Here is a 12,483-nt window from a genome sequence, read left to right on the forward strand (position 1 = left end):
TGGGCAGCAGGCAGGGGGACCAGGAGGGGAGGGAGGCAGCCACTTCCTCATCTCTTTCCCGCCCCGAGGACCATGGCTGTGCTGGGAAGGGCTCTGAGGTAGAGCGAAGGCCCCACTACCCCTCCTTTTCTCTGGAGAAGGCTCATTCTCTGGCAGCCGCTGGTCCGGGTGCTGAGCAAGCTGAAATGTGGGGTTTGCAGGCCCCACGGAGAAGACACAGTGACCCGCGGCCGAGATACTCGTAAGCAAATTTCTTGAAATGTGCAAAATGCCTGCAACCCCAACAGCTCTGCTAGGCAGCCAGAGCGGAGAATACGAGCACGCCGCAGCCCGCCCAGGGGACCAGCAGACCTGCTAGATGGCACCTGCCCCGCGCAGGGCCGCACACCCCCCACGGGCTCCACGGGGCAGCTCCCCACGCACCCAACGACCTCGAAACGCACGCAGCTCCCTGCGTGGCCAGCGGGGGTAACTAGAACTGTATTTTGTTCCTTTGAATGGGGCTGCAGGTAGGCGTGAGGAAGACGTGTTCTGGCAAAGTGGCTCCCAGCAAACGAGTGCTAACAAAACGGAGGACGCTGGGTCCCCGAACTCAGCCCCTGCTCCTCCCAGGGGAGGTGGGTCACCGGGGAGGTCTGTCCTCAAAGGCAGTCGGGTACGTGGCACATTAGGTCAGGCTAAACCTTCCTACTCTTACCTTAAAATCCCACACCGTCCCCAGCACCTGCGCCTCCTTGGGCAGGAAGCACCTGCGCCTCCTTGGGCAGGAAGCACCTGCGGGTGAGGAGAGCCTGCCCTTCAGGAGCCCCGGCACCTACACCGATTCCAGCCAGCCCTGGCCTTCCCGGAGGGTCAGTCACAGCATAACAGCTACCGGTACCGTGTACGGGTCAGTCGGGCAGAGGGGACCTCAGGGCCCGTGGCTTGTGCACAGGGGTCGGCGCGTCTGCAGGCAGGTACCGCTCTGGGGGCAGGGGCTGGGCGGGCAGGGCGTGCAGAGCAGGTGCTGGAGCCGCTCCCCTCCCGAGCCCCTGCCCACGGAGGACGGGAGCCTCAGGACAGAAGTGCCGGCGGGGGAAGGAGACACTGGGAGAGAAAGGGGAGAGACTTGGAACACGGGAGGGAAGAGGTCCAACGTCACGTTACTAGCAAAGTCCGGGCAGAGCGGGGAGGTTGGGGCTGCGCCGCGCTCCACGTGACGGCGGCCCTCGCAGGCCCACCCTGCAGAGTCCTGGAGCACTGCGGCCCGGGGGCCTGGCCTTGGCAGCGCCGTCGGATTCTGCAACAGCCACTCGGAGGCACGACGAAGACCCGACAATCCTGCAGGGTGGCAGCTTCTGTACCAACCAGGTGATCATATCAGCCAGACACGAGCCGGAGCAGACACGGCCACCCTGCGCGGATTTGGGTCCACGGCCCGTGCAGCTCCTAGGAGGGCAGCTGCACCTGCCCGAGGTGAGGGAGGGGCCGCTCAGGAGTCCAGGGGGAGGCGACGGGGTAGGGAGGGGCAGGTGGGGCCTGGGGTGGGCGTGTGCCTGCGGCCTGTCCAGGCCCCAGGGGAGCCTCTGGGCCTCCTGCTGTGCGGGGGCTCCTCCGCGTGAGTTAACCACACGCACACAGAAAACTAAGCAAACGGTAAAAGTGATCAAGTTCAGAAAAACACGAGTTGTGCCAGCAAAGAAGCACGGGCGAGGTCACCCTGCATTGGTGTGTACTTTCTGTCTGTCACCTGTCACAGGGAGGGGCGCGTCCTCAGCCTTGTGGGGCGCTCCGGTTTATGTACGTTTTTTTACTTTGAAGACGGTTAAAACAAACAAAAAAACTCTGGAAAGCCAAAGGACACGCGGGAACGTGACTTCTGCAGCACACGTGTCAGATGTAGGACTGATCTTAACACATCAAGGGCTCCTACAAACCCACAAGAAGAAATACCAGAAAGACAGAACTGGATGGGAGACTGGCCGGCAGACTTCCGTCCACCGGACGCCTGGGGACCTGCCTGAGTGTCCCGTGGTTCCGGACGCCGCGCACGGCGGTGGACAAGCCTGGGCCTGCTGGCTCTCCGAGCTCTGCGCGGCTCACAGGCCACACGCGTGGCCGGGAACATGACCCAGGAGTCGGGTCACAGCCACCCAGATCCCTGCTGCACTGCAAAAGGCAGACGTTCCAGCAGGAAAGACGTAAGATACACATAAAGATACTTGAGCTTTACTAACGGTGACGGGATTGCTGCTGAACGCATCGCAGGGAGCGGGACTTACTCATCCGTCGCATGGGCTCGGGTGAACGCGGTGGCGCCTTAATGAAGCGGAGATAATGGGCTCCCCGGGGCTCTGGCGTGGTGGGACGTGCTCAGCATCCCAGAGCGTGCAAACCCCTGGAGCTGGCGGCCCTGCTCCCCGGGATCTACCCTACAGACAGGCTAGCACAAGGGAGCAGAGGTAGTGACACTAGAAAGGACTCACAACTTTATGGACGAGTATCAGAAAAATACAGAAAAAGGCGCCGACGGTGACACAGTCAGATGGCAGGACGTACGCAGTAGAATAGTAACTGACTAATAAACTCACGGGGCAAGACACGAAGCAAGTGTTCTTGAGAGCAAAAGGACAGCTGCACACGCTCTGTGCACAGATACGCCGTCCTGCATGCGAGCTAAGAAAATATCCGGACAGACAGACAGACACCAGACTCATCACGGCAGCTCGTCTCTGGGACGTAAGAGTCGGGACGTGTGTGTGATTTGTCTGTCATATACACACGGCGTGTGATTTCTTCATAAAGAAAAACACTACACGCTGCGTGGTGGTGTGTCTCCGCCCCAGCCCACGTCTCCGCAGCTTCCCCCCGTTGCCCACTGCACGGTGAGGCGTGTGAACTGGGAGGGTTACTTGGAGAGCCCGTCGGGGCCTTGTCGTAGGAGGGGGAGGTCGGGTCTGAGGGACGTGCAGGTGTACAGGACGGGGCACAGAACGTGTGAGCCCACCTGCCTCACGGAGAAGCTGCCTAGCACTTGGCCGTGCAGATCGTGTCTGAAGTTTCCTAGGAAAGCACAATAAGGCCTTTCGAAGAACCCCCGGGACGCACTCCTACACATTTTTTAAGAGCACGACGTCGATGGAAGCCAGCCCCGCACAAAGCCCGCGAGGCCCGAGGGAGCCCAGTGGGGAGCCGTGCCCGGGGCTGCAGCGACCGTCCCACTGCCCACTCGCGGAGCGGGGAAGGGCACAGTCCACGGGCCCCGGCAAGAGCCCGAGGGCCACGTATCACACTGCAGCTGAGCACACAAGACGCCTTGCGGCTGAACTGCGGGGTGTGGGAGTCGTCCCCTCCCGCCCCAGGGCTCCAAAGCTGGCCCCGAGCGGGACCTGGACGGCGCGGTGCTCGCAGCCCCCCGCCCCCTCTGATGGCAGAGGCCACGTCTATGAACCGCCCCGTCCTGCTGCCCGGAGCGTCAGCCGCTCCCCATGCTGACCGGAACCCAACCGTGAGGACATCACCGAGTCGCCGGGGTCCAGGGGGATCCACCGACTTGCTAGGTCTCGTGGCTGCAGAGATCGCAGGTAACCCACCCGGGTCTCCACGGGCTACGGAGCGGGACCCTGGCGCCCAGAGGCTGCACAGCGGGGCAGGGCTGCTGTGGAGACTGCACGGGGGCCTGGACCTGCAGTCTTTGCCCTTCATGTGCCTGGGACCCCCCATGGCCTGCGGTCCCCCCCCGCCCACGGAGCAGCGCCAAGCCCGCCACCCCGGACGCACGAGGCAGCTGCTCACAAAACCACCACCAGACAGAAATGGGTGGCAGAGCGGATGCTGCCCCGGCGCAGGCACAGCACACTGCCTTGGTGCCGGCACGCCCGGGTCAGAAGCCCCGGCCGGGCCGTCCTGGGGAAGTGTGGGCAACTGAGTCTGGATGCCAAGCTAACTGCGAGGTGACCGGGCAAGGCACTTAGATGTTAGGATTGAGAGTCCACCCCCAAAGGTCACTGCTGGCCTGGAGGCGTCGCTAGGGAACATGCATGGTCCCCACGGGCAGGGACTCCGTCCCCTGGGTGTCAGGGCGCCCCGGATGCAACAGGGGAACAGCAGTCATGGGGGGGTTGTTTCAGTGACTGGGGGCAGTATGTGGGGGGATGCACGGTGACCCACGCTCCTGTGACGGCAGCACAGGACACCTGATAAGGAAAGCCAGGCAGGTGATGGGGGGGAGCTGGTGCTGGGCCTGCCTTGTCTCCCCCTCAACCCCCTGGGCTCCTCAGGCAGCTGTGTGGGTAGCCCAGGGGACCGTGCTGCAGCCCTCCTGCCCCACCCCTGTGGCCCTGCCACCTGCAGCACAGGATCGACCCAGCAGCCCCCGGGAAGTCCCAGCCCGTGACGGGCCAGGGTGGGCCAGGCTGCCTGCGAGCTCCCTCTGCCGAGTGGGGCAGCTTCACCCACAGACCGGGGAAACCCGCCGTTTCCCACAGCTTGGAAATCAGCTCCCATTTCCTACAGACTGCCGCAAACCCGCGAGGTGCTGAGCTACGAGAACCTCCCAGAAGGAAGAGCCACAGGAGCCCAGGCTGGTGCAGGCACCATGGGGAGCTGTGACCTGCACCTCCCAGCCTCCCGCCACCTCATCCGGGGCCGAGGACGGGTCTGCGGGCAGCACAACCGCTCTCAACGGGGCTGACGTGGGCGCTCCTCCCTGAGCCCCAGTCCGGGGTCTGCTTCCTGAAACGGATGGTCAGCGTCCTGGACAAGGGGGGTGAGCGGCGCACTGCGCTCAGTGCTGCGGTCCCAGGGGTCACGGTCACAATGGGAGCGGCTGGAGATGGGCAACGACGGGCAGCTTTGTTTTGTTCCGCCCTGGGCTTGTTTCAGCAGTCAGAAATCACAGAGGACAATTTAAGAGGCATCATAAGAAAACTGACGGCAGCTAAACATCTTTAGAAATACCAAGTCGGAGGAGCTACCAGAAAAAATACAATCTCTACACATCATCAACATGACAGAGCGGGGCTTGCTTTGAGAGTGGAAAAGCATCCTTTCTTCAGTGTGAGCGTGGAATGCTTTGCTTAGCCAGCAATCCCGGCTGAGCGGCTCGATGCCCACAAACCCCAGGGAGCACCCGCTGACGGGCGCCGGGGCGGGGTGTGGAACAGTTTGCAGTGAACCTTCAGTTACTAGGTTTAGAGAAGCTCGGAAATTCAGTCCGGGTGCTCTGCACCTCACCTGCTCCGCACCTGGGGGATGACCCAGCCCGGCAGGCGCAGGTGGCAGGTGGGAGGGAAGGGGGGGGGGGTCCATCAGGGAGAGAGGCAGGCCCAAGCCGGGCACTCAGGTGCTGAAGGGGAACCAGGAGCCGGGACGTGGGCCTGAACCCCCAGCAGGGCAAGGCACCCTTTCCTGCAAGGGAAAGCACGGATTTCCATGTGGTCTTGCCTCGGGGGAGTCCAGCAGTTCCTGGCCAAATGGGGGGCATTGAGGGAGGGTCTAGGGGAGCGAGTCTGGCGTGAACGGGCTGTTGGGTAGGGCGAGGCTCGAGGGCACCCCGACAGCTTGGGGAAATGACAGCAGAGCCCCCCCAGCCGGCCCCCCCTCAGTGCTCTGCAGCTTCTCCTCCCGGCCCAGGAGGTGGGTGTTTACAGATGGCAAAACAGGGAGGCACAGAAGGCGTCCCCCAGTCACAAGGCAGGAAGTGAAGCAGCAGGATCTACACCCAGGCCTCGGCCCTGCGGCCAGCGTGAAGTCACTCCCTGACCGTGCAGCAGCGGGGCAGAGCGGGGATGGTGTGCCTGGAGCCCCAAGAGCAGCTCTGCACTTCCCGGGCGCAGCTGCCCTTTGGGGACTGAGGGGCGGGCGGGCGCTGTGCACGATCCCCATAATCCAGTGCCAAACCCAAACCGTGGGATTATTTAAGTGTATGTCACACTTATGAAAGATTCTAATTTTAATTCATTCCAGGCATTCTGTAACTAAGACTTCACATTTGCAGTCGTTCCTGCGACCGATTCTCATAGAAATGCACAGGTATCAATTATTTAGAAATAGTGACGTCAAGTGTTTGAAAGTGGACGCTTCTGGGATGACACAGGGCACCTACCTACACTCTGCTCCCTTAAGTGGTTTAAACATTTCCTCTGAAATCTTTATATGATAAATATTATTAATGTCCTGGTGATGCCTTTTTGGAAAATTGATAATGCAATCAAATCTTAATTAAGCTCTGGAGCACTGCACGCTCGCTGGCGCTTCCCCGAGTGTGACGAGGAGCCCTCGTTCCGCAGGGCAGCAGGGGGCTGGGCCGCACGGCAGGGCTCACGGCTACAGGTGTGACAGGCTGTGCTTCCCGCCTGGGCACCAGCGGCCACAGAAACCGGGAGAGAGGGCAGGGGCCGGGGAGACCAACACCGCAGGCCGTGCAGCTCCGCGGAACAGCAGCGGGTCAGCGCGCCCGCGAGGACTTTGCTGCCCGCATCCGGGGCCTTGCAGAGCCCCTCGCTACAAGCCGTCATGCGGGGTCCGTGTCCTGTAACAGGAGCCAGCGTCCAGGTGGTGCCGGGCTTGTCTGGCTGGAAGAACCAGAGCAAACGTCCCCGATGGCACCCCCACTTCTATGTTGACTGGGGGGTGGTGTGAGCTCATGCCAGGGAGCCACGTGAGGGCCACGGCGGCAGGTGTTGTGCATTGTCCTCTCCTGGGACCTCGAGGGCAAGGCCGCTCGGCAGGAGGTAGGTGGCTCCGCTTGGTGGCCAGGAGCTCAGCCTTCTGCTTCCTCCACTGGGACCCCGGGGGCCACCCTCGCCACCCCCAGGGCAGGAGGAGGCTCTGCCTTCCTGCTCGCTGTAGCCACCAAGGGGTGGATGTGGGTGTGGGTGTGCAGAGCCCCATTTTACTGATGAGAAACAGGCCAGGGGAACCTAGGGAATCCACCGCTGGGTACTGAGAGCTACAAAGCTCGTGGAGACCTGGCCCCTCCTCATGCCCTTAGGCTGAGGGAGACCCCCGCTGCTCGCTCTCCTCCAGGGCCAGGGCACCCGGGGCGGGCACCGCCTTCCTCTCTTCACCCCGGGGTCCCTCTCCCCGCACGGTGGCCGCTGCTCCCCGCGACCTCCCGTCGTGCTGATCGGAGTTTGGTTAAATACAGCTCGAGGTTCCAGAACGGGGCACGGGGCCACTTGGAAGGACCGAGCCCCGCTCCTCACAGAGACCTTCCCTCTAGCGAAACCACCACCGTCCTCGGTGGACGAGCGAGAACCACACGCTCACGCTGAGGAGAGGACAGCGGGCGCCGCTCTCGCCGGGGAGGGTCTCCGGCCTGTGCCTGCGGGGTCCTCGCCTGACTCGGAGGGGCTCCGCCGACCCCTCTGCCATCCTCTCCCAGTCCCCAAGGACTCTGGGGCCCTTGCCCGTGGCCGTCCTCGCGGCGCCTCTCCACGTCACGTGTCAGTCTAGCACCGGGCGCTACTCGGCGGCCGCCCTGCCATTCCTGGCTCTGGACTCGGGCTCTGCTCCCCGCGTGCTGCACCGCGTGATGGGGCACAGCTCTGCCTATCGGGAGGCCCCCCCACGTCTTCCGTCTCTAGGTCGCGGGGGCAAAGGAACCCCCAGCCCCGTCCCCCAGTGCCTCATCACTCGGGGGAAGACGCTGCTGTGCGACTGCCTTCAAGCATGTCTGTCCAAAATCAACCCAAATCCTCTGGATAGAACAAAAATTGTGTTTCCCAAGAAAGAGCTACAGCACACAGGCCTCACTTCCACTGCGCGCGGTGCCTGGAATTCCCCAGGATGCCCTGCAGCCACAGGCTCCACAGGCTTGTCTGCGGCCAGGTGCCCCTTCCTCCACAGCCTGCCCGCTCCTCGTGGGAGCAAAGCCTCTGCAAGACGCTCCTCCTCGGGCCCCTGCCCTTCCGGCCACCCTCGTGCACCGGCCACGGCCACTCTGATCTTTCTGAAAAGCCACTGCCCACTTACACCATCACCGCTGGAGAAAGTCCAAGAGAGCCCGTTGGAGCGTGAATACCCTTCTTCTTCTGCTGCGACAGGGCCGCGCAACCCCGAGGCGTCCTCCTGAGATGTCCTTGCAGGACACAATGGGTTTCTTTCTTGAGCAGACTTCCTCCCGCTCTGGGAACCCCCAGCCACCCCCGCTGCCCAGGCCCTGCCCAGAGCCAGCGCCGAGGGCACACGCTGGCTGGCCTGCCCCCGCGAGGCCTCCCGTCCCTGAGCCCCCCGGGGATGCTCTGGGCTGTGCCTAGCGCTGCACACCACCCAGAGAAGAGCTGGGTGTTCCGTGCTGTTTAAAGAGGAGTCTGAGTTTCAAAACGTAGGTGTACATACGTGAGGTTCATTGCTGTTGGTATGAATCCTAGGGAATGCTTAAGGACACCATTTAAAAATGATGTTCTAATAAAGAAAAGCAAATACTTAACCATAAGCAGGGATTCCCTCTAAGTGCAGGAGCAGAGCCCAAGGCACCTGGGAGGTGTGGGGGGTCCTGCCGAGAGCCCCGCCCCCAGTGCTCCTCGTGACCTCGCCATGGCACTGACCTGTTTTTCTGAGCGGGAAGTCATCTTTGGTGTCGTACATTCCCAGGACCGGGTGGTTGTAGGAGGCCGACACCCCGCTCTGGGGTGGGGAGCTCTGGTCGAGCGAACTGTGCTGTGTTTTCCTGGAGAGAAGAGGCCAAGACAGACAGTGAGTTAGGCAGGGGTGGACTGCGGACGCCCGGCGGACACATCGCCCCATCGGCTCCGCCGCCTCCTCTCTGGGGCGAGGCTCAGATGAGACCAAGACCACCGCTGAACGTGGGAAACGAGGCCGAGCCCGGAGACAGGGTAGCAGGGGCCTGTGCGACGCCCGGCGGTCACCGGTCACCGGCTCCTCTTGGGGCTGTGGCACGGCTGTCCCCTGGCCCTCAGGCTGCAGCCAGCCACAGAAGGGCCCGTCCTGGGGCAGATGAGGCCGCTGTGTACAGGACCAAAGGTGCAGACATGTGGGGCGCACCGGGAACAAGCAGTAGGCAAGTCTGGGGTCCCCAAGGGGGCCTCCCTTCAGCAGGAAAGACCCAGGGTTTGTATGCACCCTCAGAGGAACAAACCCCCCTCCTCACCCCGCCTCCCTGGGGGGGTCGGTGGCAGTCACCAGCCTCTTGTGCCTGGACGTGCGACCCCCCCACCAGCAGGCACCCCTCAACATCCTTAAAATGGCGAGACCGGATCTGCCGGGAGGAGGCTGGGGCACGGGGCGCTGCTGGCCCCGGGAGGACCGACCATCCGCGCCTTCCTGGAAGCACCCACCCGAGGTGTAATGGATTCTGTTGAGTCTTTAAACTGTGTAATCTGCTTAATGACTTGAAACAAATTTGCCAACTTACTTATTTGGAATTTGTTAGACTATTTATTTGAATACACAGTGCTCCGTAGCCATGCACCTGGTGTTATTTGAATTGAGACTGTGAGCTCTTAAACGCTTACAGGTGGGTATTTAAATATTTGAGAGCAAACTTGTGCAGAGAATGTGCTGATCAGAGGCCCAGCCAACGAGCACGGCCCGACATCTGGGCTGCGGGGCCGGCCAGGCTGCGTAGCAGGAAGGAGCTCCCGCTCCCGGGACAGGTGCACCCACGCGCCTGCACCCGCCACGGGGTCACCTCCGCAGGCAGGAAGCCCGCCTGTCACTGTGGCTCCCCGCCTCGAGGACATTCCCCGACAATCTCATTAACGCTCTGAGGGCAACACGGTCTCGCTACCAAATCCCATCCTCCGAGGTGTCCTTGGGGGGACGTGGCCTTGGCCAGCCGCACACGTCTCGGTGCCAAGTCACCGTCTGGGAGAGAACGTGCCTTCTCTTTCGCGAGAAACAGGGGGAAGATCTGTGCGTGCGTTATGGGAGCCCAAAGTATGAGCGGTGATTGTGGGTAGAACATTATTACAAATAATAACTGCTCTTCTTGGGCTTACACCGTACACCGTTCACGATTAAGCAGCAAACTGGAGAAGCTGTATTTGTTCAGGAGCCAAGAGGTCTTCTCTTCCAGTTTGATCTCTGGAGGTGCTGTCGGTGTGAAAACCCCCCTGCTCTCGGGGGGCCTTCAGAGCTGCAGCAGGAGCCCTGGCCCGGGCTCGAGGCACCCCTGCATCGCCCCGGGGGAGGGTCTGAGCCAGGGCACCTGCGGCTGCTGCACTCACCCCACTGCCGTGCTACGGCCACATCCAGAGACTGTGAGGGAGTGACGCCCGTCACCACAGCCGCGCTTCCTCAACCCTGCAGACCCCAGGGCCAGAGTCATCCCCAGGCACCTGTCCCCACCCCCCAGCAGGGCTGCTGTTCCCGGCCCCACCCCGGACGAGGGCGTGCACCCCAGGAACGAGGACCCGAGGGTGAGCCCAAGTGAAGTCCTGTCGCTGGCCGCATGTGCACCCCACACTCACAGGCTCTCACGCTCACAGCCTCACACGCGGCATCGCGTTCCGCCCTCCACCTTCACATACACCCCCCCCGACACGCTCACTCACATGCACACACACACACTCAGCGCACCCCACCCCATACACACGCTGACACACTCACAGACCCTCACACCCACACCCCTGCCCACAAACGGGGGCGGCTCCCAGCCCCTCCCCAGGGCCTGGCAGGAGGCAGCGGGCAGCACCTGTGCCGGGATCGGGGAGGACGGTGACGCCTGGTCTTCAAGGCCGCACTTACTGAAGCAGGAAACCAGTGCTGCTCCGTTTTCCTGCTCAGCCCTGCTTGGGCCGTAACACGGAGTAAAGCCCAACACGCGTCCAGACATGGAGACTCCGTCATCGATTGGCCTTTCCTCTTTTCATGGGGGGAAATTCACAGATTTCCACAAGTGACAGATTCACGCAAGTGACAAACAGAACGTGGACTCGCTTAACCAGCCCCGCCCAACCCAGGGCGATGTGGGTCACACGTGCGACTTCAACGGTAAGCGGCCACGTCACAGTGAATAAAAACAGCCACGCTGCCGTCAGTAAGCTCCGTACCCCACGCACCCCGAAGCCATCATCCCCGCATCCATCAAGCTAAAGGTTCCTCCTGAAATGCTTCACGGTCTTTCCCCCGTGCCGAGGCTCGGCAGGCAGGGGTCTGGCACCTGCGGGGCACCTGGTCCAAGCGTCCCCGTCTCTGTGCTCAGACACACGCGGTGGAGCCGCCACGGCAGTAAGGACAGGGAGCAGGGTGTCCCCACGGGCACTGCCTCTGCCGTTCAGTGGGCAGGCTCTGCGCCCCCTGCCCAGCCGCCGGCCGGCCGTGTCTCCAGCTCAGTCGTGCCGACTCCCGAGCTTCATCCCAGAGCAGGGCTCCGCGTGGCTCCTCTCTGAGCGTCACGTCTCCCGCGTTCACCTGCTGCTCTGGTTCTTCGGCGCTGACGCCTAAGGCAGCTGTGACCACAAGAACACGAGTCCACGTGCACAGCACTAGCAGGAGAACGAAGGGGTAGGGGGACGTTCGCCTTCATAAGAACCGCTCAAGCGTTTTCAGGTGGCTGCGCGCGGGTCCACGGGCTCCACACCTTCACCGACGCCTGGTTTGCTAAACTTCTGCCGTCCCAGTGGGCGTGAGGCTCGATCTTTTCACACACCGGCTCTGTGTCTATCTTATTTTCTGAAGTAGAAGTTCAAACCTTTCACTTGTATTTTTCTCAGTAGATCACCTGTCTTCTTATTGAGTTGTAGGAGCTCTTTATATATTTTGGATACCAGCACTCTGTCCGGCACAGGCATCGTGAATACCTTCTCCCAGTCTGTGGCTTGCCTCTTTATTTTCTTAACGGTGCCTCTGAAAGAGCAGTTTCTAGTTGTGACGAGGTGCACGGCTGGAGTTCTTGGCTTACACTCCAAGACTGCGGTGACTGCGGTGTCCTCAGAACTCTGTCCCCCTCCGCCCCCAGGGTGTGAGAACTTCTATGTTTGCTTCCAGGAGTTTTAGCTTTCGTGTTGGGGCTGACGGTTGTGCGGATGACTGTGGGCGGAGTGAAGCTGGGGTCAAAGTTCCTTTCCCCGCCAAGGCCCAGTGTCCTGGCCGAGCTTGTGCCCAGGGCAAGGGGATGTGACAGCCTTTCCGTGAGGCTGGGTATAGGGTGACAAAACAAGGCAGCTGCCAAAGTCGGTGCAAACAGACCTGGCCCCTGGCTGACTTCCCCACGTCCGGAATGCGTGCCCCACATCCCTCTGAGGGAGCTGAACCCAGGGCAGGCCCGAGGGCACGAGCCCTGCTCACCGGGGAGCAGCCGGGTCAGACCCTCCTGGGACCCCCCAGCCCAGCCTGAAAGCACCCGCCCTCCCCATCTCCCCCTTCCCTGCTCCCAGGAGCTCCTCCCTCCGTTCCAGCCTCTCCCTGCAGCGCTCCCTTGCTGTTGGGGCGGGAGGTGATGCGCTGTCCCAGCCCTGGGCTCCGTCTATCACCTCCGAGCCCCATCACCCCGGAGAGGGGCTCCTCTCCAACCAGGGGTCCCCCACCCCAGCCTCC

The 12,483-nt window shown here is 62.1% G+C and overlaps 1 protein-coding gene across 11 annotated transcripts in view; it reads right to left on the reverse strand.

Annotated features, from left to right (window-relative positions):
* Window positions 1-12,483, reverse strand: part of HDAC4 (histone deacetylase 4) — a 274,710-nt gene that overhangs the window by 68,435 nt on the left and 193,792 nt on the right. For all 11 annotated transcript variants that reach the window (XM_072796919.1, XM_072796920.1, XM_072796918.1 and 8 more), the window contains one exon: window positions 8,532-8,653. In XM_072796919.1, the coding sequence (XP_072653020.1) occupies window positions 8,532-8,653 (122 nt within the window). The remainder of the gene's footprint in view (window positions 1-8,531; window positions 8,654-12,483) is intronic.

The sequence above is a fragment of the Canis lupus genome, chromosome 24 (assembly GCF_048164855.1).
Source record: "Canis lupus baileyi chromosome 24, mCanLup2.hap1, whole genome shotgun sequence".
NCBI lineage: Eukaryota > Metazoa > Chordata > Mammalia > Carnivora > Canidae > Canis > Canis lupus.